Here is a 27890-nt window from a genome sequence, read left to right as displayed (position 1 = left end):
TTTTAAGATGAGATCTGTTTTTATTAGATTGATACCAATTATTGTATGGTACATGCCAACTATACACATGGTTTATTGAGCCCCGAGACAATAATACCAAATCTTTTGATGTAAACTTTGTACATATTTGTATCATCATGTAACACATCGACAAAGATTTTACAAGCTTTCAGATGTAGTCAGTAGCATGCATGGTATCTCAGGTCAGACTGACAGGCTATCACATGAAATTGTTGGAATAAAATGATTCATCTCTGACACTAATTTCAAGGGGAGATTTTGTAGTACAACATTACAATGTTTTTACTTGTTGCTTGAAATCAGTTCAATGAGTATGAAACAAGTAAAAAACAATGTGTTTTGTGCAGTCTTTTTGGTGACATATCTGCACACTGTTAAGATTATTCCAGTCAGCAAAATTTGTATGTTACTCTGGATTTTCATATACAAACCCTGATTGATAGAGTTTAAATTACTTAGAAAACACAAAACCTATACAAATGAAGTAATTACCGAAATAACATTGGATGGGAATCATCTATGTTGTGAAACAGTAATGGTGTCTACACAGAGTGAATACATTTCATGGATAGCAACAAAAATCTTGGACTGAAAACTGGAACCTTGATGTTGTTTACATTGACATAAATCATATGGCTGTGATGGATATTGACCGTGCAAAGACTTTGTCATCATATGGTGACAGGTATATTCATATAATAAGTTAAATCATAGACAGTTCCCTCCTCTACTGTCTATTGTTCAGTACATCACCTGGATATTCCTGAATTCATGGAAAATGTGCATGTACAAATGTAGACTCTCTCACAGCCCCTCGTCCGCTACGCAGCTCTATCCTAAACCATCGGTGATGCGCCCTCAACGGTCTTTCTAGCAAGCAAGGCTCACTGACCAAGTCACCAGCTTCACCGGCTTGCTGAGCCGAGCTTCGCTCGGCTCATTCTCTGAGGGCGGTATTGTGGTCAGAGGTGAAGCAGGCGAGGGGCTGTGTGAGAGTCTAGTACAAATGATAACAGACCAACCTATGTGTGACAAACTTCATTTCATTTTGTAAAGACCTACAATTGTAACTTTTAAAAATATTTTTGGCATGTCAGCTCCAGTTTCTAGGTCTACTTCTGACAGCATGTTGAAATACCCAGTACTTGTAAACATCGACTGTATATGCGTGTCCTGCATTGTTAGCGTTGATAATTGAATTCAGGTCAAGACTAAACTTGATTGTCAACAATAGCAGTGCATGTTACACACTGACTGCCACGTTGGATTGACAAACCAAATACGGGGTATTTCAAATGCCATAGAAGTAGACCAAGAAACTGGTATGAGACAAAAATACTGAAAAAATATTCAAAAGTTATATTTACTATAGCTTTAAGCTTCATGAGAGTAAATGGCATGTGTAATGTTTGTTACAAATTGCATAAAACCTAAGTTGATGCAGATTCCTCTGTTTCCCCTGGCATGGGTGGATGTTCCAAGACTTTGTCTATCAAACCAAACTCCAAGGCCTCTTGTGGATTCATAAATTTATCTCTTTCCATTGCATTCTCTGTGGAAATAGATTGGAAAATATAGAGTAGAGATAGTGAAATAAAGCAGAAATGCAAATTCTGATGAGGTGTGTGTGACATTTTGCAGAGATTTCAGCATCTATCGCTGTTATACCAGAAAGTACATTTTAAAATTGGACTACTCTATCGAAACCAAAGTTTCGTAAAAGCCATCTACTACCTTGGACTATTCTGTATCTCAGTAGAAAAGGGAAGCTTGATATCAGGTACAAAGGGAAATGCTGTACATTGACCAATACACAGAATTATACCTCTACCATTTTCTGGGTTTCAAATGTGCTTATGATGGAAAGTTCTCAGCACATTTTACCGGGGGTGGGGGTGGGGGTGGTGGGGGGTGGTGGTGTAGTGCAGACTAGATGTTAAACATGGTCCATACACTCAAAGTCGCTTCAATTTCAAGGACTTGTTAGTTCTAAAATACCATTTTCCAGGTATGAATTTTGCTTTATATCATATGTATATATCATTATACATATCATTTTTATGATATCTCAACTGATAACCTTGTCATTTTTCCTAAATTGTTGGTGGATTATCAATTTTCCAGGACTTTCAAGGACTCTATTTCATTTTCCAGGACTTTCCAGGAAGCTTTGAAATTCAAGGATTTCAAGGGCTTTCCAGCAGCCTGTAGACCCTGTTACACTGGAATGTGTGACAATTAATGTGTAAAACACTCACCTATATAAGGCAAAGGTTGTTTTGTGTGTTTCACATAGAGGTTATTTATCTGTTTCTTCATCTTAACAATTTCTTCTGCTTGAATTTGAATGTCTGTGGCTTGACCCTTGTGGAGGACAAGAATATCACATGACTGAACTGAAACAGTCAACAACTACAATGCAGCATTGTGTTTATAGTTACTTCCGCAACAACGTATCTCTTCCCACACCATAATGCAAACTTTGCACAACATAATGTACAAGGCGAAGCCAAGTACATTATGTTGTGTAAAAATGGTTTGAGGGGGTACACTAATGCTATTATGATATACTAGTAGTTTTGGCAATAGCAGTGATTTTGTAGATGTACAAAAACACATCTGGGGCCACAACACTCGATAATTGGTGACATAATCAGTAACAATTTGAGGGGATGAAGTCACAAAATTCACTGGTATTGACAAAGTTGTAATATTAGGTACAAATGTAATTATCCATGAGACATGACAGGTGACATTGAAGTTCCTAATACAGTCAAAAATATCATAATATCAGGTTCAATATGGTAATTCCTGAATTTACTGAATTTATTTGAAGAATTACGGTGGCCCAAAACTACCTGTTCTCCGCATTTAAAGTCTGCGTCGCATTCAATTGTTTCTCTCTCACATATGTCTCCGCATTCAAAGTCTGCGCCGCATTCAATTTTTTTTCTCTCACATAATTTTATGTCTCCGCATTCAAAGTCTGCGTCGCATTCAAGTTTTTTTCTCTCACATATGTCTCCACATTCAAAGTCTGCGTCGCATTCAAAGTCTGCGTCGCATTCAATTGTTTTTCTCTCACATAATTTTATGTCTCCGCATTCAAAGTCTGCGTCGCATTCAATGTTTTTTCTCTCACATATGTCTCCGCATTCAAAGTCTGCGTCGCATTCAATTTTTTTCTCTCACATAATTTTATGTCTCCGCATTCAAAGTCTGCGTCGCATTCAATGTTTTTTCTCTCACATATGTCTCCGTATTCAAAGTCTGCGTCGCATTCAATCGTTTCTCTCCTAAATGGGCCACAGGCGGCCCAAACCCTATCAATAAGCTTATTATTGAGTTTTTCTCAGTTTTCTCTATCAGTTCTTCTGTTTCTTCATGCTCTGACTGATCATAGTAAATAAAAAGAAATTACTTTATAGCCTAACCTAGCCTCTTGACTCTTTATTTTACACCCCATTACAAGGACGTTTATCTCTCATATACAAAAATCTTGTAATTAATTAGTCAACATGACTAATTATGTTAATCCGTGGAGTTATCAGGGATTTTATAGGTTAGTCAACATCGCGAAAGATAGGAAAGGTTACTAAAGCTCCTTTTTCATTTACATCTCTATCTTTCCAATGTTGACCAACCTTGATAGGTCCACGGATTAGCATAATTAGTCGTGTTGACTAATTAATTAGAAGATGTGTATATGAGAGATAAACATCCTTGTAATGGGGTGTAAAATAAATAAAGAGTCAAGCGGCTAGGTTAGGCTATATAGTCATTTATTTTATTTACTACGATCAGTCAGAGCATGAAGAAAGGAGAGGGACTGACAGTGACAGAGAAAACTTAGAAAAACTCAAAATAAGCTTTATTAATAGTGATTGGGCCGCCTGTGGATGGCCGTCGCAGTCAATGATTTTGTCACCAACACATGAAGGCGCTGGCAAGTTTTGGTGAGCGTGACCCTCGTTCCATGACCAATGATTGCATCCGGAAAAAGTATCACTCTTTTAGTGTTCGTGATCGCGAAAAGCTCATTTTTGAAGGTAAGTGACAAGATATTCATTGTATTGTAAGCTTATGGGGTTAATGATCTAGCCAAGGGATACGCTGCTCACCAGTATGGACGCATACTATGGAGTATGGGTCCCACATGAGCGTCCAAATGTAAAATGGCAGCCCGTCCCACAACTGCCATTACATCCAGGGCTAGACGGTGGCAAGATCATTAACCCCATAAGCTTACAATACAATGAATAACTTTGTCACTTACCTTCGAAATCAATGAGCTTTACGCGATCACGAACACTGAAAGAGTGATACTTTTTCCGGATGCAATTCATGGGTCATAGAGCGAGGGTCACGCTCAAAAAAACTTGCCAGCGCCCTCATGTGTTGGTGACAAAATCACTGACTGCGACGGCCATCTAGGAGAGAAATAATTGAATGTGACGCAGACTTTGAATGCGGAGACATATGTGAGAGAGAAACAATTGAATGCGATGCAGACTTTGAATGCGGAGACATATGTGAGAGAAAAACAATTGAATGCGATGCAGACTTTGAATGCGGAGACATATGTGAGAGAAAAAAAATTGAATGCGACGCAGACTTTGAATGCGGAGACACAAAATTATATGAGAGAAAAACAATTGAATGCGACGCAGACTTTGAATGCGGAGACATATGTGAGAGAAAAAACATTGAATGCGACGCAGACTTTGAATGCGGAGACATAAAATTATGCCAGAGAAAAAAATTGAATGCGACGCAGACTTTGAATGCGGAGACATAAAATTATGTGAGAAAATAAAAATTTAATGCGACGCAGACTTTAAATGCGGAGACATATGTGAGAGAAAAAACATTGAATGCGACGCAGACTTTGAATGCGGAGACATAAAATTATGTGAGAGAAAAAAAATTGAATGCGACGCAGACTTTGGATGCGGAGACATATGTGAGAGAAAAAAAATTGAATGCGAAGCAGACTTTGAATGCGGACACATATGTGAGAGAAAAACAATTGAATGCGACGCAGACTTTAAATGCGGAGAACTGGTAGTTTTGGGCCACCGTAAAGAATCCTTAAATACAAGACAATTTTAATGAAGTAAAATGAGACAATGATTTGTTACTCCATACAAGAGAAAATTGTCATATCTCAATTTTTGTAGTTATGTAACATTATGTTATTGCTCAGTACTCAGTTCAACCAAAACTGATGTTATATGTTGAACATACACATCGTGAGATTTATCCCCTAAGTATTGCAAGTGCCAAATTTCTGTACACTGTTGACAGTTCACATATGCAGCAGGTAGGAGCTCTAAGCTGTTGATGAAAGGGATGTCATTAGTTGTTCCATGTGTAAATACTTACCACAGCTGAACCTGAAGGTTGATGGACCATAATTCTTGAATTTGGTAAGCTATGTCTCATCCCTGGAGTGCCTGCACACAAAAGTAATGAAGCCATACTACATGCTTGACCAACACACCATGTGGCTATAGGGGGCAGTACATATTGCATTGAGTCATAGATACCTAATCCTGCCGTGACCGAGCCTCCTGAAATGTAAAGAAACACAGTCATTGAACTTTAAGTGATAATTTCCTTTCATCTTCTTATAGTTTCTGTAACATCTGATGATTTTTTCACCATTTTGTTCTGAATGTCAATTACAGTTTATTGTTCTGCTACCCCCAAAGTGAAGATACACAGTATTCAGCTTGTCAACTCAGCCTGTACCGGTACATGTATAGACTGCATTGTTATTGTTGAGAAGTGCATTCTAGTCAGGACTACAATTCAAATATATATGATGAATGTTTTTTTAATTGTACAGATGCTATCTTGACAAGATAAATATTAGGTGTTTTAACATGCTTTGGGGAGTACAACAAGAACTAGCAATTGACATAAAAAAACTGGGGGAAATCTTCATGTACAGCTACTGGTGGGAAATTACAGGACCGTGGGCGCACAATAGGGAGATAACTGATGATGCAGCGATTTGCATACACTGGGCGGGAGTTTTTGAATTTTAATAGCATCGCTTTGACCGTATGATGAATTTGAATAATCATGATGGGCACTTTAGTAACATATGCAAAAGAGGGGTCAAATGGTTGTACAGGGAACACATTTTGAATTCTACGACAAAAAAACGGAACGTATTTTTCAGTTTATATTTTACTCAAGTGTAGTCGCTATGTATTCACAGACATCAAATGCAAGATTCGATTACAATGAACGCCTAAAAGATGGCAAAATTATGGGATTCTGGGACCAAAGACGGCACCTCCGATCAGTAGCGTGGCTTTTTACATTCGCATGGATTTACGATAATCCGGCTTTTATAGGGGCTTGTCCTTGCACATTGTAATGTTTGAGTAGAAACACTAAGGTCACAATATACAATGGGGATTAGCAGTTTTCAATCAAGACACTGCTATGACATTTTTTCCCCATATCCAGTGCTAGAAGTTCTTATGTCAGTATTGCCTATTATCTGCAATAGACTGTGTGACAGATCTGCCAAAACAAGTTTTCCTATACAACAATGCAATATACTAGACAGAAAAGCACTCCATTTTTAACCTTTTTCCTCAATGCTATTTGGAAGTTCACACTAACAAACAGGGTGGACTAGGAGTGTGTGATGAGAAAATTAAAACTTACCTGGACTATTGATGTACATATGGATGGGCTTTTTATTACTTTCTGATTGTAGAAATAGTAGTTGTGCCACTACGATACTAGATATATCATCTGTGATCTGTAAATGTAACAATTAAAATATATTAATGTTTCATAATAATATCAGAAAAGATTTGCTAGTGTTGATTACAAATGGCTTGGTTTTGGAGGTTTGGTTGACTGGTTCCTAAGTCGCTTGGCTTTTCTCCGCAGCAGTTACTGGTTGGCCTAGCCAATGCCTTCATCCCATCATCTGCGCAACAGCCTACCACTAACGTGACAGTCTGCTGAAGTTTATTCCTTCAATTTATTCTGTTTTGATATTTATATGCAGTGTTGCTGCCAGGACGTGCCCTTTTGACAATGTCCCCCCAAAACAGAGCCTGTTGTCCCGCATTCTCGTGTACTGCGGATCACCTTGAGCGCACTCATGAGTCGTCTGTGTTGGGTATAGTCTGCAAGTAATATCTGATACAGACGACGACCTTTATTTTGCATGATTATTTTTAGGCTTATACTAACGTACTTTTGGAGCTATGATTTAAAGTAATTAAAATGCTCCACTTGGTATCATAACTTGCTTGTAGTCTGACTGAGCTGTGATTGGCGGCAGATACGGTATGCTGCTATAATTGCCTGAAATCCAAGCCTAGCAACATGGTCCCGGTTGCTTGAATTTTGTTCTGTGAAACTTTACAAAATGACACATCTTGTCCCCAATATGTGCAAAATGTCCCAAAAAATAAACGGTAGTGGGACACAGTGTCACAAGGTTTAAAATTCCTGGTTGCAACACTGTATATGCCCACAGATTTGGAGCAAGTCTAAGGATATGGGTGTACTTATGACTTATTTTTATATATTACGATATCGTACGAACATTCTCAAGTAAATGTAACAAAAACTTTTTGAGCAAAACTAAATGATAACGCATAACTTTAAAATATCATATTTAAAAACTAGCAATGGTCTTGTTTTATGATAATACAAGAGTAATCATGCATTATGCACCAGTCTTACATCCTTGTACGTATAAAAATATGCTGCTTTTGTGTAGTCTATAAACAATTTTCAAGGGTTGAACATTCTGAAAAATATCAGTTGCATAGTAAAGAATGATTATATGATCTGATGATTTGCTTATAATGTGGAGGATGTGTAAACAGTTGCGGCTAGGTATCAGCAACACTGTTAAATATCCTTTAATATCACTTCAAACACCCTGGAACAAAGTAATAAACAATTACACACAATATGTAATTACTCACCGGCCCCATCAAACATATTATTCTTTCTTTTAAAAGCCTTGAATAAATATCATAGGCTCTCTCACCACGGCCCTGAACAAAAAATAACAATAAACAGAAATATTTGATGAACAAATGTCACCATGATAACAATCTAGCATTGAATACCTGGAAACTACTAGTAATTGGTAGTCATATGTATACAAGTTACAGACCAGGTATTTTGTGAGGGATGGTAAGGTAGCTAGATCTAAGTCATTTTTTCTGTATCAATGCTTGTACTCAGGGACAGCTGAAGTGTTGTTGTAATTAACAAATTCAGCATCGATGATCTTTGATTATACCATAAAGATATATGAAACAGCACAGATGAAAAGCTTATGAATACATTTAATTGACTTTATCAAAATGTTATTTTCAGTATCAGTATCATCATGTAGCAAATCAAATACGGGTAAATAATGTGACTGCCAAAGCCTAGATGAAAGGTACTGACACAAACACAGTAAAAACTTGCTCTATAAAAATGATTTGAGTTGAAATTAAATTATGTATCTTTTGAACACCTACATTTGAGTAGTCAAATTCTGTTCCATCAAACAGATTTCTAAACTGCTCAAAAGTTGATGGTTTGAGATGTAAAGAAAGTATAGAACTTGTCAAGTTTTCTAATGAAACACAATAATACTCACTGTTTGTTCAATAACAATAGGAACCATTGGCAAGTGCAATCTACTTGTTTGATGAAGACATCGTTTCCATTGCGTAATTGCACTTGGCCGTACTAATACCTACATGGTGAGAAAAGAAAATATCCCACGCACAGTAAGATAATCTGCTTGACAATTGGTTTACTCATCAGAACTAAGTATCATTCTGTTTACACAGTTCCACGATGGCAGCATACCCAGTATGATCACTTGTAAATATAAGTTGCTTATTTTTCACCAATAGCTATATTTTTTCATTATCTTTATGACAAACTAGTTGAACTGTTCAGTCAGTCAATATTTTTATCTAGTGCTTTCCACCTGGAATATCCTTAATGCTACAACCACTAAACACCAGTCTACTTAAAATCAGAGCCAGTTCACTTGCAGAGAAGTCAAAGATGTTGACTTTGTGGACTTCACGGTAAAATATTGACTAATGATGATGTCTACCTGGGTTGAAAAGCAAATTTAAGTGCCATTGCCATAGAGATTTGTCAAAGGAATTGGATGTCATGCTATGTGAACTCAAACACGTATAATCTCAAAACAACATCTTATTCTCTTTCCAGGAAAACAAAACTTGCCACCTACTGATATTGCATTAAATGATTTACAAATAAAAACTAAACATTCACAGATATTCATGTCTGTAATCCATGCAGTGAATTCAAACATTGGCATGTTGCTGTGAATCTCACAAAAAATTATCTATTTCCTGAAACCACAACAGAGAACTGTTTTGAGTGTTCCTCAATTACTCAGCCATTCAGTGTGATACTTTCAGAAAGGGTTGGGTCCAACGAGCTAAAGAACTGACAGGTGTCACTCAGCCTGGCAACTTAATTAACACACACCTTTGGTATGTCTATGCTGGAGAATTCAGCAAATCATTGTGCGTAGAATGTAGCATTAAAAGTCATAAACATTGCACAAAAGGAAAGAGTCTATTGTGGATCACTATGTTGGTACTATGTATGTACTATTCTTAAATAAGAATGTTAATATGACACAACAAAGTTTATGAAGAAGTATCAGGTGATTTGTGCTGACTTAGAAGGGTGTGAGAAAGTTCTGTTGTTAATAAATGTGTACAATAAATTGCAGTGACAAAATACACAACTGTGGACGTGTTTTTTAATTTTTCTTTTATATGACTTTTTGAAATATTGATTCACTTTTTTTCAAGTCTCCTTTCAGTCTCACAGTATTTTCAAGCCCCCTCCCCCCCCCCCCCCTCAGCCTGTGTGAGAGATCTACTGCAAAATATGATTACAACATTCTTTGGCCCTTTATAGCTTGTAGATAGACTCTCATTTCAAGTTAGTTAGGACTCAGAGGTTCCGCAGCTTGTAGTACTAGAGTTGCCCTGTCGCTTCAATCTCATGGTGCTGTAAACAGTGGAGTGGCACTGCCACTGCCAGATTGATTTGTACCAGTAGTACTTGGGAGTTGCATGATTTTGAGAACGTTTGTGCATTCCTGGTGACGGTACTGCAAATTTAAAAAGCTTTCCTCTTACAAACGGACATACCTGCACTGTACGGCGGATCATTTTCAAACTCAACGCTACAAAACTCCGGTGATTTTCAACTTCGCTTCGCTCTGGACGGCGATGGTATTATACAATGTGCATACTCATTTAACCTCTGACCCTCCACGACCTTTCTTATTTTCTTTATTCCCTTCCGGTTTGCGCAGAGTGACCTGAAACCATTGAGTAACAGCGCATGCACACGTTGACTTACGAACATCGAAACTCTCATAGAAAGTGGCAATCAAAGGACGTTTTTCTTTCCTTTCGGAAAACGTAGATCATCATATTGTTTGCTTACCGATTCTTAGATGATTTAAGGTACGTCCCAGCATTGCAGATATACTTTGTTTGAAATGTAAGAGTAGTCATGCCTTGTGCATGTGCATCACTGATTCAATCCACGTACGTTTAATATCCAAGACTCTTCATCCCGTCAATTATATAAACTAATTGCTATTACTGTGGGGGTATCTCCAGGTTGAGCTTGACGGGCCAGGGTCTATGGTTAGATCCGTTGCTTGTGATAATTCATTACTCTCTGCCAGTTCAAAACTGTTCTAGGCATGCTGTATTTCGAAGTACCAATTTAATGCTCTAGTAATGATTGGGGAATCTGTTCTCGTTAATCATCTCTGGCCTCAGTCACCACAAATTCACACATCAGTAATGTCTTTGTTTTAGCTGGTTTTACATGGTGAAATTGAGATGCGATCGTTAGTACACGAAGTATTTGCAAAACTGTGACTTTTATCGAATTGCAAATGAGTACATATAATTACCTTTCATAAAATCAATCACAGTCACTCCACTCCTGGATGTACAAAAATAGACTCCACTCCACCAAGAACTGCACATGTGTACCATTGCCAATCAAATTTTTTCAAAAACCTTCAAGCTGAATGGCTTTTGCTGCAGTGCCAATACACACTACATTATCATTAAAGTAGTTTAATAGGCCTTTGCAAGATAAAAGTACCTGAGAAATGATAAATCATGCGTAACCTACATATAAATGGCGATGTACAGTACAGCACAGTCCCTCCACACCATCCCTCCTTGTGGAGGGACCATGTGTAACAGCTTAGTCGGCACGGTTTGCAGCAGTACGTATGCCTAGTAGTAGGATTTTCAAACTCTCTGAGTCAGTTGAATATCTTGAAATGGTTCCCAAACACTTCGCACCAAAACCACTTAGCACCATACCATCTCTTCCCATACCATTTCGCACCAAAACCACTTCGCACCAAAACAACCTCGTACCAAAACCACTTCGCCCCAAAAGTCATGTCCCCCAAACCACTTTGCCCGAAACTTATCGCTAACTGGTAAAGCTGAAAATAACCACCTTCCTGTCATCCTGGGACTGAAATCTTGAAAGTGTACGCATTTCGCGAAATTGACATCGTGCAATTCCGCGCACGGCACCTGAGTTGTAGCATTTGCGTGTTTCTTTTTTTCTTATTCTATCGTTTATGGTTTCATGCAACAATAACACATTAAGCTTCCAAGTTGTAGGTAAAAACAACCTTATGATACGTCGTAACATCGTTGTTTCAGGACGAGTTGACGGTACTATACTTTGGGCGAAGTGGTTTTAGTACGATGTGGTACTTGGGGCGAAGTGGGGTTGGGCGAAGTAGTACTTGGGACTAGATGGTTTAGGTACGAAATGGTTTTGGGACGAAGTTGTGTGGGGCGAACTGGTTTTGGTGCGAAGTGTCTGGACCCCCTTGAAATTTGCTCAAGCTTAGCCATGTACAAATGTGTAAAATTTTCATGAGTCTGAGAAAAAACTCTGAGCAGGGCTTGTGTGAAATTGGCTCAGAGGGCACACTGGAACACACAAAGTCAGAGACATGTCTGTATATATGTAAAAGGACCCTCCTCTCACAGTGAATGTATGCCTAGTTGTGACTTGATGTTGTGCAACAATAGTTACAAGCTTTCCAGTTTACAAGGTACTTATACCTTAGTATTCCACTTAATTGGTAGTATAGGAAGGGCAATTCAATTATTCTTAAATCAACAGAGGCTTGTATCATCACAGGCCTATATGGGAACAACTACAATTGCATGACCTTGATTCTTGCATAGCATCATGGAGTGGAAATGGTGCTCTAGCTCACAAGAATGCACAGGCTAGGCAACAATACCTAACCTGCCCCTTAAACCAACCCACCCCTATTTTTGCTACATGGTCTGACTTTAAAATAGAATACATGAGAGTGAACCAAAATTTGCTTGTAGAGGGCTTATGTTATCACAGCTGTAGGTCATGATATTTACCAAAATGCTAGCTATACACACTATCAGAATAAAATCACAAAGTTGTTTTAGAAATTATGCCACAGTAGGTGTTATTGACATCATCTTTGATAATTATGCCACAATCTAATTTGTCAGTGAGTTTGTATATTAAAATACCATCTTGCTCTTAGGAGCAAATGTTAAAATTATACCTTGAAAATTACCAAATTTGTTTCACTTTTCAAAGAATGTATCTGTATGTTTATAGAATTACAGAACAAGATGTCAGATGTCAATCGATTAGTCTTCTCCATCATAGAGTTTCTTGAAAGTCAGTTACAGTTGGGAAGTCTCTCTTCAGATTCTGCTGAAAGTGTAGAAGGTGAGCAAGTAACACAAGTATATAGTGGTTTGCATTGAACCAGTGGCAATACAGGAATAAAACATACTGACTTAATTGAGGAGTTGCCAACACTGTCAGGCTTCATTATCATCATTCAGGGGTAATATCAGTCAATAACAAAGAAATCAACTCGGTTAAAGGCAAAACATTGTCTGGAAGGAGATCACACTTAGTCAAAACAACACCAAACATCCTGCTAACCCTGCTAACTGTCAAGAATCCAGCATTTGCAAACATTGTTTGTGTGGATGTGGTGGTATTGTTTTGATGACGTCTTACCTCCTTCCAAACAGTGTTTCAACTTTCGCGAATTGATTTCTTTGTCATCAACTGATATTGCAGCTAGACGATAATTAAGCCTGACAGTGTTGGCAACTCCTCAACTGTCTATTTCCTGTATTGCCAGATGATTCAACGCAAACCACTGTGAAATGCACATTCAACTGTATCAACATGTTACGTACAACTGATCAGTAGCTTCCAGGTACTTTTAACCTCTTTGCATTGAATTTGACCTTTTTGCAATGAAAGTGATTCAGAGCAGGAAGTAAGTTTAACACACAACTGTACTAGTTTCACAATAACAGTACATTTGTACATTATTGAACATTGCAAGTTATGTGTTTTGTGTCTATTGGTACCATGAGATATACTTTTCTTTTCACAATTTAAACAGTGGCCATTCAGTGCTTAGAGACAGCCTATGGATTGAATACCAGGGATGAGTCTATGGCACCAAATCTTAGAACAGGAAGACCACTTCTAGAAATATTCAATGCAGCTGTCAGTACAAATCAGGTTGGTTCTTTCATATTACATATATTCATACCAATAGTTTTATACATGTATGTCCGTCAAACCAGATCATACAGTATATTTCACAGGGATAGGAATAATTTTTTATTTCTTCTGGCAAAAGTTTGCCACCGGATATAAAATCAGGTGGCAATTATGAAAAATCTGGTGGCAGTTTAACACATCATGTGATCGGTGTAATACAGCATTTTGTCATTGCCACATACTCATTCTAATTTATAAATTCTTGAAAATATGGTGAGTACACGTCACAAAAAGTCAACTCATACTGCAGGCCTCAAAAAAAATTTTCAAACTTTCTAACCGTGGGACACGTGAATTTCATTTTTACTTGCCCGAGAGGAAAAATTACTTGCCGTAAATTTCTAATAACTGTACCAGTAATTTGTAACAGAGAGCAAGAGTTTGGCCATATGAAGTGAATTCAAAGAGGGAAAAAACAGATTCAAACATGAACTACATGTACATCTTGTTAAAATGCAGGACTATTACCAAATCTGAAATGTAGCTGAAGAAATGTGAGAATACTTTAGTCTTTTCTGTAGATTTGGCCATCTCGAAAACATCCTTGAATTTGGAATTTTCCCACAACCTAATCCAAATTAAAATCTTTGCATAAGAGTAATAAGATTGTGTGATTTACAATGTGCATGGCTGGCTGCTGCTCTTTATTATCACGCTGAGATCACAAACAACTCACTGCTCTGCTTGTAGTAGTGTTTATCTTCCAATGCATACGCACATGTACATCTGCAACCCTTTTAACTGTTTACATGTTTGCTCACTGAGCACAGCAGTCTTTCAAAGTTTTATTGTGATAAATGTATTCGTCAAGAGAGCAGATTCAAGTTTCGTTTTCGTTACTCTTCAGTGCAGATTTGTTTTCTGTAAGTGAGAGCCGATCCCTAACAACCAAGGTCACGTAATTTGAAACTGTCTGCATCTCACGCACTACGTAGCTGCAATATGTGGCCTCCTTGGTCGACTGAGCCCGTTTTGCCGAGATCCATGGCTTCGAATAAGTTTACATCCATTTACCAAGCACATGATGCAATTACACTATCGCGTAAAGCCAATCGCGATCGACTGTCATACGACTCATACACTTGCACCAAAGAGAATGGCAACCACTGTCAAGAGCATACCACTTTACGGCACACATACAAAACAGTGAGTTCACTCCGTGTCGTCGGAGAGAACATGTCGCAAAACTCTATTTTTACGACTTTTTGTGTTTTACAACAGCAAGAACGATTATTTTGCGATGTCGGGCCGATTTTCAAGGGTTTTCAGAAAAAACTTCTGAGAGTTGAAGGACTTACAATGATTGTAGGCGTGTACAGACCTAATGAAATACGTTTTCAAGCTTGAATTGTCCAGAGCTAAGTTAATTCAACCGCTGGTGCACTTGCCCGTCGGACGGGAAGCATATTGATTTTACTTGCCCGAACGCAAACTTCACTAGCCAGGGGTGTCTGGTGATATGAATTTTTGAGCCCTGTACTGGCTAATGAATTGCAAGTATTTATCATTATTTAATTTAATTTATGCAGGCTGCAGTTTGGCTTTGTTTTCAAAATGTCACAACATGCTTTTATCTTGTGCGGTATGACTGCATATGCGGCGATCACTGAGGGCAACAACATGTCAAGTGTACAAAAGCTGCTGTCATCGATATGGAGATTAGCCAATCACAAGTTTGGATTCACGCTATGTTTTCATTCATGCCTAAATGTCGCAATTTTCCGCCGTCAGACAACGCGTGTTCCTTCAGCGTTCCTTCATTCAAGCCCTTGGATCAATGACATGATGACCCAAAATTTAGTGGCAGAAAAATACCACCAGAAAAAAATTTGGTGGCAGATTGACAGTTTTTGGTGGCAAATGCCACCATTGCCACCGATTATTTCGAACACTGCGGAGAACTCCTATTGATTTCTTCACAGCCAGTTCTGACAAAAAGGTCATAAGACTTCATGTACTTGCCTAATCACCAAGCTGTCATTTAAGTTGGTCTGTTAAATAAGATAGAAGCAGGATGGAAGTGCAATTTTAGCGCAAATTTGAAACTACACATACCGTACACTGTGCTGATTGTAGATTTTTAAGAATGTCGGGAAAAATTAGTATGTAACGTACTGGTATATGCCAAGTATAATACTTGCTAGGTTATTCCAGAAGTTTCTGTAGAAATTACTTGAACACTTCCAGGTCTTAATGAAAACACTGGGTGTGTTGTTACTGACTGAATAATGTATTACATCATACATATTAGTATTCCTAATGGACAATAAACATAAACTAATATGTGATTTGTCATTCAAACAAAGTATAGACAATTTTTCAGTGTTTTATTGACTTCATAAAGCCAAAAAAAATGGATTTGTTTATGGTCATCGCACGCATCATTTCAAAGCATGCACGTCAACTCTTTTTTTTCCTGTTTTTCATTTGCCCCTATAGAAAAAAAGGGGAAAATGTATCAAATTAACAAAAAAAAAATCACGTCACCACATCATTTTTGCCACCTTGTCAATGACCAGAAACAAACCTATTATTTTTTTTGGCCTAAGATCATGATTTTAATCTCACTTTCTGATGAATGTGACAGGAAGCTGAAGCCAGTGGTGGTGCATCAGGTGGTACATCAACACCCACATCAGAATCAACAACGAAAAAGCAAAAGACACAGTTGAAAGAAATTACAGCTGAAGATAAAGCTAAAGCTGAAGATTTAAAAATAGAAGGTAAGAAATTAATTCAATATTGATAATTGAAATATGACTCAGATATACTAGTCTACTTTTCCAAAATACACAAATGTGCTCTGAAAAATTTCCTTATACACCTATGAATATCACATTGTCAGATCCCCAACTGGAGAGAGAATTTACAATGTATACTGTAGGCAGTTCAGAGTTGCACATTTGTTACTTATTATAGCTGCATGTGTGCAATATTGGACCTTGCAACTAAAATGTTGGACAAATTATACCAGTGTTGGATGCGTGACTGTTGTAGCTGCTTGTAGTCTTAGCCATTAATGTATCTTCTCTGGTGGTCTTTGTAATGTTGTTAATTGCATATGCACTTGTATTCTCTTGCATTCATAATTTCCAAAACCGTGATCTAAATTTGGGGACAAGTATTTATTTTTGCAAATTAATGAAAGAAAATAGCATTTGCAAGCAGCCCTATTAGCTGACTCACTGCAAAATTGTAGCATGTAGGGATTGCCAACGTTAGTCTCAATTAAAGCATGTATAACTAGTTGTAGAGCATATTATTTTACTATGACAAACATCTTTGATTGTTTTCAATGCAGGAAATAAATGTATGAAATCTGAATCTTTCAAAGAAGCATTGGAGTGTTATACACAAGCTATTTCAATAGATGATGGTAATGCTGTGTATTACTGTAACAGAGCAGCTGCTTATAGTAAACTAGGTGATCATCCACAAGCCATAGAAGACTGTAGAAATGCACTAGAAATTGATCCTAAATATAGCAAAGCATATGGAAGAATGGGGTATGTACACTGCTAGGCATCAGTAAGTTGCATATCTCGCACTGCAATATTCATTCTGTGCCAGGCAACAAATCTAAGTTTTGTATTGGAGTTCTTCATTTTCAATGATAATATATAGTCGTAATACTAAAGACTTAAAGGGGAAATTTACCCTGAAAATTAATTTGGCATATTAAACTGATATGGTCATTGAAAGGCTTTCCAGTCGATTTTATTCACTTTCACTCACTGGCTAACAAACAGCGGTGTACTAAAGTACCGGAAGTGACGTCGTAAACTTGATCATTGAAGCAGTCGACGTGTGTAAGTGTAAGCTGCACACTTACAGTGTATAGAATGGCTACAGAATATAGGGAAGCACTCGGTGTCGATGTTAAAGTCGAGCAGAAATAAAGTTTTCTGCGAATACCACTTTGAGAAGGACTGCTTTTACCGAAAGTTGCAAGTCCAACTACTGAACTACTAGCCTAAAAGAAAACTGCCCGGGGCATATCCAGCCCCAAGTGCTTTGCTTGTACATATGGGACTGTGCGTACGCTTAGGCACTAGAAACGGAACGCTGTAGACAGGACCGCTGGTTCTATAGACTTATCATGGCTACATTGAGGTGTTCTGTAACACATTAAAAATGCTCGCACTCTTAGAACTAAAGTCGATCTCTTTAGAGCATTGGCATTACTTCAGTGTCGGCATGATTTCACAGCGATTGGGTTGATAATGACAGGCATGATTGATCGCCGAGAGTAACTTGAACTTCGTCATCGGAGCTAGAATAGTCACTTTCCGAACTCGAGCCGCTGTAACTTTCTGACGATGTCAGTCTTGGATCATCGATTGCTCGTTCAGGTTTGAAGTTATTACCTATTATCTTCGCCATTATGCTTTTTAGTCGAGCGCTGAGGTTTGCGTACCGCGTACGCGTACTCTACTTGGCCTAGAAGAGCTTGGTCATAAGTGACCTCGCTTTGAACCCGCTGTGACCAGTAAGTTTGATACGTCACTTCCGGTTTCCGTGCGTTCAGCTTGTGGCCACTGCGCTAATACGCGCAAGTGAAAGTGAATGAAACCAACGCTATTTTGTTTATTTTTCACTAAATAACGACCTGATTACCTAAGAAAGTCTGGGTAAATTTCCCCTTTAACACCAAGCCGGAAGTAGTTTTCTTTATTCAGTCACAGTGTTTTTGTTCAGGGTGTTAAACAACTGAACTCTACTGGATGTGCACATATTATATCAATACAATTATATTAGGGAACAGTAAAAATGGTACCGGAGTTTCCAAACAATTTAGCAATCTTCGAAAATCTTAGCAAACAACACTGTCGTATGCCTCACTTGATGATTTCATCATTTGAAGTTTGGTTTCTACCATGTCTCTTTGTTTACAGATTAGCATATACAAGTTTACAAGAACATGAGAAAGCTAGAGATGCTTACAAGAAGGCCATCGAACTAGACCCTGACAACGCTAGCTATATCGCTAATTTAAAAATAGCTGAACAGAAACTTAGAGAAACCGGTCCAGGGGTAAGTTATTTTATAGTTCATTAAATTGTAAGAGTACTGTACTCATTGTTTCCAGAAAATAGTTCTGTAGGTCGCAGTATTTTGTGTAATGTAATAGCGGCAAATCTCACACAAAGGTTTGTTTCCAGATTTTTGTTCACATATTCTCATTACTCTTGGTTATGATGATGACTGCTGGATAAAAAAGTGGATATGGTGATAGCACTCCATAGCTTACATGCTGACATAAGTATTGGTATATTTACAGCATAAGTGCTCAGTCTGTGGCTGTCACATTGCTTTTTGTTGACATTGGCTTTTTCCTCGGTTAGTCCTTTAGTCGTTCTGAAAGTTTTATGTGTTTTTGACTTATCGAATTTCTCTGAAGGTAGAGCTGATAAGCAACCTAAGCCTGTATCCAACATGGCTGCAAGGCAGTTTGTTGGACACTATTGTTACCTGTCCAGACAATATGATTCTATGGATATTCCAACCTGCCCTAGGAAAATCCATTCCTGACTCTTCATAAGAATGATCGATTAAACAAGTCATCATAAGGCTTATCTGTTCATTTTGCTAAAACTACCGGTACTCACAGTTTACTTATGTGGTTAGATAATTATATTTCCTTCAAGGTTATCTGGCCGAGATTTAGATAAACTAGCTGTTAAGCCTACTAGTTTGGTGCAGAGTATCACACTATATTTGATTTTCTTTCCATCCAATCAGGGTGGTCCAGCAGGTCTTGGTGGCTTTGGTGGGCTTGGAGGAGCTGGTGGAATGCCAGATATAGGAGCTTTATTAGCAAATCCAGCATTAATGAATATGGTAAGATAATATGGTTCTATGGTGCAGATATGAAGACAGAGTGATGTAGAAACAAACATTTCTAAGATGAAGTATTTCACAAATTTACAGTTAATGTTTCAGTTGATTATCATAATGATTTAGCAGATTTGAGCTGTATGTATACCAATTGGTAACTATTATGCAAATAATACATTAAAGAGATGTTCTCATTCTGAAAATATATTCACAGGTACTAAAAAGAAAAAGAATGTCTAAAATTACAATTTTCGTTTTGCCACAAATTGGACAATAAAGGTAGAAATAGTGGCACAGTTATGCTGTCATTTTATTCAGCTTTTTGCTTTCAAAATGAGATGTTTTGAATATTAATGAGAGCGGATGTACTTATCTACAATGCAGTGAGACATATTAGCAGCAGTATGGTATCTAATAACGTTCAATGATATTTGCTTGTACAGGCATCTACCATGATGCAGAATCCAGAAATGCAACGGCTGTAAGTATTCAATATTCTTTCAAATACGGCCAAAGTGAGTCAATGTTTTGTTTTGCGTCCTCCCAAAAATTTTGAAAGGTAGGCAAGTAAGCAGTAAAAAAAACATACACACAAAATCAGTTAGCCTTTATTTGACAGTTTAACTCAAACAACATGCACATTTCCCATTAGAGGGTACTGTTTTATGTCACCACATTGTTCAATGCTTGTTATATGAGTGCAGCAAAGAAGTATTTTGTCATGGCGTAAAATTCACAGCTTTGTTTTGAGATAGAATATCACCATTAATGGAAAATTCTGCTGGAAAAATGTTTTTTCCAAAAATCTGAAAATGTATGCGTGCAGATGCAAAAAAAGAATTTACTCACTGTGGCCTATTGTTTTATTCCATCAACTATGTTATTGTCATTAAAAACAGGTTCAGAGGAAAATATTTTCACTGCCTTGCGGATACACATGTATGTCAGAGACTGTTTTCAAATAAGTCCTAACCTATAGTTTGTTGGTTTTAAAGAGAATAGTGTATTAAATTTAAAGAAATAATTTCAAAACAATAACATCAGTGACAGAGCCTTCAGGAGCAGAAAGAGTCATACAGGTTTTACGTTTATTGAAAAAAACAGGAAACACATTGTGGATGTGGCAATGCAGCCTTCATAGTTCCATCAGGTATCTCTTACAGACACTGTTTACAGGTCATCACAGAAGAGGAGATGACATTGCAGTCGTCTGAACATCTTATGTTGACATGTAAAGAACCTGATTAATGAATAGAAAATGTTTAAATTAGGGTTGTCCATATAATAGTCACGCCAGCGGCTTACTGACTACGCATGCGCGTATTCACAATATACTATGCGAGTAACCGGAAGTGTACCCTTCTTTCGTGGGCACCGCCATGTTTTTTTGAGTGCTCGTAAATAAACAAATTCGAAATGTGCTCTCTATTATTTTATAACATGCCATTAATAAAATATATCTTTCTTATAAGCGAGTAATTATTATTATCCATCCTGTCGCTGATACAAAATTTCTTATCATGCCTAAAAATTAAAAGAAGAGAGAAAACTCTCGTGCATATGAACGAGAACATTTGCAAAGAATGCTGGGATGGAATCTTAGAAAGGCGCCCTCTGTGTCAATAATTATGTGCAAAATTTACCCGTTTTTAGAAGTAACGCTGGTTTTCAGCTTACAATATCGGAAGTTGGGCGGTACAGTTACTATTGCAAAGTTAATGATGGTACAATATGTCCCTTGTTACACACAATAGATAGTAATCATGGTAAAAATTGCAAATTTATGTAAAACTTCTTTACACATAACAGAAAATCTATACCTACAGGGTTTGACATCGTGTACGTGAACTGTCATCAGAGGGTAAACCGGTAATACTTGTACAAACGTATAAAGAAAGTAACAATTAATTCTATTTTATCCTTTATGATTACTAATCATGAATCGATACAAATAACATGTTTAATCTCAACGCCTGGCGCGACACCAAGAGCTGAGCCCTATATAATATTAATTTAAAGGACAGGATCATGGATTACTAGTACATATCTCACTCTCAACAATATGGTACAGTGGTTTGCATGGTTACAAATAAAAGTAGGAGCAGTAGAAAAGTCACCTTTCTTTCAATAATGCTCGTGAAGTAACAAAGTTAAAAAAATTATATTTTTGTAGACCTGTAATACTAGTTAATTTCACTTTGTTAATTTGCATTATCTACAGCGTACCAGAACTATTCTGAACAGATATTGTATTGATGTCATACTTTTGATATTTCTAATGGCATATGATATATAATATGTTGTCATTTCTCAAAAGACTTTGTTTCACATAGAGTTCTGTTCATTATGTCTACAGAATGCAAGGCATGTTGGGTAATACAATGCAAGCCACTGCAGGAGCCCCAGCTGCGGCCGCTTCTAGTGAAAATGCAGATCCTTCAGCAAGTATGGCCAATCTGTTGCAAGCGTAAGTATCAACGCAGTCATCCTGGTCTCTTTAGAGTTTTGACTTTCTTTCAATGAGGGATTCAATATTGCCTTTAATAAAGCACAATTGTTTGAATTAGGTCCTATTGGGTTTTATCATAATGTTAAATCACAGTATGAAAGTTGTGACTAAAAGTTAAAGGTATACTGTCACCTGTTCCAATATTGCCACGGTTACCATGGACAGAGAAAATCTTACCAATCACAGATTTTAAGCGGATGGCCACTTTTTAAAAACAGCGCCCTCACATGGACATTTTGAATACCAAGGAACGCCCCTTTGACCATATATGGGCATATTTAGATTAAAGGTGACTGTATACCTTTAAGAGTTCTAATGTCAGTAGATTAGAATATTGCTTGAATTGAGTTAGCATCCTCATGTTCACATATCACAGTCATCACCGTCTTAGAAAGGGACACTGACGTGATATACAGGGAAACGAAACACCTTCACTCTACAATAGCAGACTAACAAAAAAATACCATGACTTTTGTCAAGGCCATGCCTGGTATAGCTTTATGCAATCCAGTTTCTCTATCATGAATGGTTATAGCAAGGACACACTATTCAGCCATGGTGTAGGTACAGTTCTGTGGGCAATAAATTTCCATTAGAGAACACATCTACTGATATCTGGCTTGCCTTTGTAGTTTCTGTTTATGTGCAGCTACTTTGATGCCTATAACTTGCCAAAGTATTAATTAATGCTGACAAGAATGTGTGGTAAACAATTGAGGCCATTACAAATTCCACTGACATGTGAAGTCCGCTTTCTGTTCAGGACAGAGCATTAACCCCAGAACCCCTTCACACTCCTTTCTGATATAAAGTGTTGTTTCACTGAACTAGCATGTTCACATATTATGGCATACTTAGATTTAGAAATATTTCTTTCCCCACTAAGAAATACCATTTCTCTCCACTTGTAAACTTGATGGAGTAGTCACATGCCAGTACAGCTACATGATACTTAGTAAAGAACTGCTAAACATTGTAAATTTCTATCTGGATCGTATTTAGACTCACTTCATGCTTAAATTGTGCCAAGCTTGCATCAGATTCATCTTGGATGATTTTGAGGCACTTGACACAATCATTTTTTACGAATACAATACAAATATGGCCATTCGTAGTTGCACATTGGTTACTAAACATAGCTGCAAGCTTGTGACATCAGACGTTACTGATAAAAATTTAAACAAATTTTCCCATTGTTGCATTCATTACTGTTGTTGGAGATTGTAGTCTGAGCCATTTGCAGTATCTTTTGCAGTGTTCATCGTAACACTGGCAGTTGCCTATGAAATTATTTTTGTTGTTCTTGCATACGTTAACTTCCAAAAAATGTAATCTAAATTTTCAGACATATATTGGATGGCCCTTATTTGGAAACAAATTGCAAAAAGATACAACTATTGGGACTTTGACAGAAGACAATCAGATAAATTCCATTTGTGTTTAAATGTGCAGTGCTGGCTATTGACAGGACTTTGAAATCATTACGAGTTATCACAACCTTGTCTTTTAACCACAGTGCTATCATTTTATCCCAGAAAGATAAGCAAATATTACCCTTCCTGAAATTAAATTCTGGGATGCATTTCAAACATAAAACTTTTTGACTCGTTTCAACTCAGACTCTAGAAACTTTCAATTTCCCAAATTCCATGCATGAAATATTGTCCATTGAGGTCCACTTACTGAATGAATTCTGATGTCAATACTGTGTATCTTTGTCTTTCAAGACATAGTCTAGCAAGTGATTGCTTTTTGAGGAGCCTGACGTCTTTATTTTGATGCTTTCAGGGGACAGCAGCTAGCAGCACAAGTTCAACAAACTAATCCAGAATTAGTAGATCAACTTAGGCGAACAATGTCACTACAAGAAGGTAACAATCCAAGTCAGAAAGAAGGTAAGGCTGACATCCAATGATGCATAATAGTTATTGATCAACAGTAAGAAGAACATGAGACATAACGGAGAAATCCATGACAATAAACCCCTTGACTTCTAAAATAGTAAAATTGCTGTGCTAAACAGATAGGAAACATGTTTAGAAGCCGACTGGAATTTTCCAACACTCAAGATATATAGCAATTCATTATTATTGCATCAGAAATTTTGGCATTCAAGGTGGTCCTCTTAGTGAGCAGGCTTTGTCCACCTGTGTGTCATTAACCAATCCTTGCAATAGTTTGGAGTAGTTGCTCTTTCTGCTTACATCTTATATACAAAATAAAAGTATCTGTACAGTGTTTTGTTCATTATTCCAGTTCTGCTTGACAAGCCAACTTTGCCTACCATGAGTTTTAATGGAGTGATCCAACTTCATTGTAAAGCTTTTTCTGCATTTCTAAATATATTCCATTCCTTCAATTTTCAACATTCTTCAATTTTCTTCTTAACTGTTACAGAACCTGAACAGAAATAGAACAGTTTATGTGAAGAAGACTATGGAAGGATGAGGGATGCAGTAATTTCCAAAATATTATAAACTGCAAATTAAATTTACATTGAAGTGTACATCTGTAGCATAGCAATGCAAATGCTAGGTTGTCATTTGCTGAATGTTATTTTAATCAGGCAATACATACCAGACCATAGCAACCAGTTGGCAAGTAACAGTGTTGCTCAGTATTTGTTGTCATAGTGATAGTGAGCGGCCTCATCAAGGGTGCTTGTTGCCTTCCAAGATTTGGTCACAAAGTTTTAGGCTGTTTTCGCCTAACAATGTTTTCCATTAATAGTAAACACTTGTAGGGGTAACAGTAGACTTCTAAAATGATGAGTCATACTAACTTAATTATGAAATGGTTTTTATACAGCATTCCCACCTTCCTTAGTGAGTTGCTGATCAATTTTATTTTCTCTATACTTTTTTGAAATCTGCAGAAGCAGAGTATTTTTTGCATAGTAACAGCCATTTTGCTAGCAATGTATTTATTAGTCAGACTTCAAAGAATTATCACCATTCACAACTTCCATTATCACTGAAGCAAACATTAATCCAAGTTAATTATCAGTTGCTCTTTTTATTTATTTCCTCGTATGAAACCCTGCCATGTAAGACCTGTACCAATTTGATTTAGAGAGACAGTTCGTTTTTAATTTATTAGACAGTCTCAATGTGCTTGCCAAGTTTGCACGAGTCTAACAATTTGTAAAAAACAAATATTTTTTCTACACAATTGAAGATGGCACAGTGTGGAATGATAATTACTATAGTTCTCCTGTCATGTGCTTGTTACAGGAAATAAAATGTGCTAAAATTTTGTCGAACTACATGTACTGTTAACAGCCTGTTTTATGATTATTTTACACATTTTCAATCACAATCTGAACTCCAACTTCTAAAGCAGCTCAAGTATGGTGATAATAGAGTATTGAACTTGTTGTTTGTAAAAGACAAATTTTCTGAATTAAAATCTGATTTATAAACTGCTTTTGTGCAACTGATGTACTCTCCATGCATTCCTTTTTCAGTTTCCAAATTGATAAATTTCTGTATCCGTATCCTACAAAGAGTAGCATTGATTCATTAATATGTTTACCTGTGTGGATTTCTTCGGTCTTTCAGAGACATGGTGTACTCTTACTGCTAATGCCGTGCTCTTACAGGTACAAAGTGTATATTGGATTGATCAGAAAACTCAATGGTATCAGTGCTCAAGGATAGTATACTCTCAGTTTAACCAGAGTACTTTTTGATATACTGGTTATAAACATTAATTGATATAGATATAGAGAAACAGAGTAGGAATGTCATATTTGTAGACATGCACTGTACCGTATGTTGACAGTTCGGGCAATGCTAGGCAGAGTTAGTCACAAGTAATCACAGTGTATGGAGGGACTGTGTATCATCATGTTGTCATTTCATTACATTGACTTCTCATGTCGTTCATAAAACAATTTTTCATGATTAATGAAAGGTTATGTTTTGTGTAGAGACATTAATTTGTTTTGCGTCCCAATATATGGTAGTGTAAACATTTGTGTTATGTCATACCATGGTAGATTGCTTTTATTCGCCTTTTTAGATTGAAGAATTCTCTTGCCCCATTGTTTACAGAGTTTATGATCACAAAGATGTATTCTGTATAGTGCATATTTCAATTTATTTGACGCTGTAACGACAAGTAACCACATAACACATAACAGCTGATTATTTTTATTGATAGTGTATATCTGCTTATCCAGTAGGTTTTCTGTACATTACTACCGCTACGTACTGAGTACGCTTTGAGTGTGGTGGACAAAAACTGCCACTCTTGTGACATCATACATTTGATGTGTATGGTTTCATACATTCAAGGCCAGTACTAATTCATTTTGAAAGTAGAAAGTGTAGTAATAGGTCAACGGAAATGCTAACTTCAGTGTTATCTGTCAGTAGGGTAGGACAGAGTTTTTATTTTATCCAATGTGTACAAGATTCTTATAATTTTTGAGGATGAAAGTAGCAATATAGAACTTAAATCTGAAACTCAATATGAATGTTTATATCAATCTCATTTCTAGCATTGTGTCATGCGATGGCCAAATAGTTTCATGGTTTTCGGGGTTTTTTTGTCAAATTCATTGTAAAGGAGAATCACTTGGCAGGGTTTTCACTCTTCCACAAACAAACTCTTGTATTTGCAAATTGCTTTAAGAAAACTAATCCAATGTAACAGGCTGTACATCAGTGTCTGTCCTGCTTTCTGAAATGTTCTCCATATCATAGGATTGTTTATTTCGCATAATTTATCAACATATCCAAATGTTTTTGAATAAGTTTCCAGTGAGTAATCATAATTCCTTTCAATAAATTACACAAAATTGAGTGTGTTCAATTTGTGATTTTACTATGCTCTGTAAGACTAACTCTGAATAATATCACTGCACATGACTTTGGTGCAACTTTCCCTTCAATGATAAGCTGCCTATGGCTGTATGAATGAGAAGCAGTGAGTGTTCATGGAATGAGTGCATTCTCTATCAGCATGGATTTATGTATGACAATCCACTGTGGAAACTTTTAAGGTGCTTGCTGTATCATTCAAAAGTGAAATTGGTGGATCAGATATCATACAGATAAGCTGAAGAAATTTGAAAAATTCAAAATGTAAACTTACTGGTCAGATTACTAGAATTGTTAGTTTGTTGTTAAAATAGGCTTACATAAATTTGTTACATGAATTTATTCATATGTTGCTGACACCTCAGACAAATGTTGTCTTTGTTACTCATCTGTATTACTGCTGCTTGTACCCGGTACCCAAATCATGTGATATGATTTTCATAGTTTCAATGAAAACACTGTAACAAAGAACATATTTCCCATTTCTGTATTAAAGAGTAATTTACATGTCTCGTCAAAACTTATGGCCAAACATTTACATTTTCATAGTAACGATGGAGCTGGGAAGTCAAAATAAAATCAGCCTTACAGAAGATTTTTCTCTGGAAGCACCACCAGTCACTATTGTCATTATGTGGCATTTCTATTGTGCCCATTCCATATCTCCCAAATCTAAGTTGTCTTTACGAGTGCAATGGTATTGGATAAATGCTTGAAGAAGATTATGTCAAGTGAATGAATTTCAAAACAAAATGCGAAATGTTACATGGACTTGCCACCAACATGCCTTTATCTGCGAACAGAAAAATCGTATGATTGGTTGGTTGGCATTGTGAATAGAAACAATGATTTCTCACTTGAAGGCTTTCTTTCATAGATATAACTCTGGTTTTATTTTCTGAAATTAATCTCTCTCTCATTTATGTGAAGACGCGACCACAATAAATCCAAGAATTGATGGAATCTTCCAATATGGCCATAGAGGGCGCTGTGATGAAGGCTGTTTG

General features: G+C 37.0%; 2 protein-coding genes across 2 annotated transcripts; one reads left to right on the top strand and one right to left on the bottom strand.

Moving 5' to 3' along the window:
• On the bottom strand, positions 1-10365 carry LOC139139309 (ATP-dependent Clp protease proteolytic subunit, mitochondrial-like). Its single transcript, XM_070708183.1, has 7 exons — positions 10218-10365; positions 8666-8764; positions 7995-8066; positions 6709-6805; positions 5407-5594; positions 2280-2385; positions 1-1573 (listed from the first exon to the last, which is right to left on the bottom strand). The coding sequence occupies exons 1-7, from the start codon at positions 10236-10238 to the stop codon at positions 1452-1454; spliced, it is 705 nt and encodes a 234-aa protein (XP_070564284.1). The 5' UTR covers positions 10239-10365; the 3' UTR covers positions 1-1451.
• LOC139139307 (small glutamine-rich tetratricopeptide repeat-containing protein beta-like) lies at positions 10364-26892 on the top strand. The gene is made up of 11 exons (XM_070708182.1): positions 10364-10538; positions 12736-12849; positions 13547-13668; positions 16298-16433; positions 17012-17216; positions 18606-18744; positions 19453-19551; positions 19992-20029; positions 21905-22015; positions 23846-23952; positions 24455-26892. Exons 2-11 carry the CDS (start codon positions 12750-12752, stop codon positions 24469-24471), a joined length of 1074 nt encoding a protein of 357 aa, XP_070564283.1. The 5' UTR covers positions 10364-10538; positions 12736-12749; the 3' UTR covers positions 24472-26892.
• Positions 26893-27890: the final 998 nt, after the last annotated feature.

This window comes from Ptychodera flava, chromosome 8 (genome assembly GCF_041260155.1).
Source record: "Ptychodera flava strain L36383 chromosome 8, AS_Pfla_20210202, whole genome shotgun sequence".
NCBI lineage: Eukaryota > Metazoa > Hemichordata > Enteropneusta > Ptychoderidae > Ptychodera > Ptychodera flava.
This window is presented reverse-complemented; position numbering and strand designations above follow the sequence as displayed.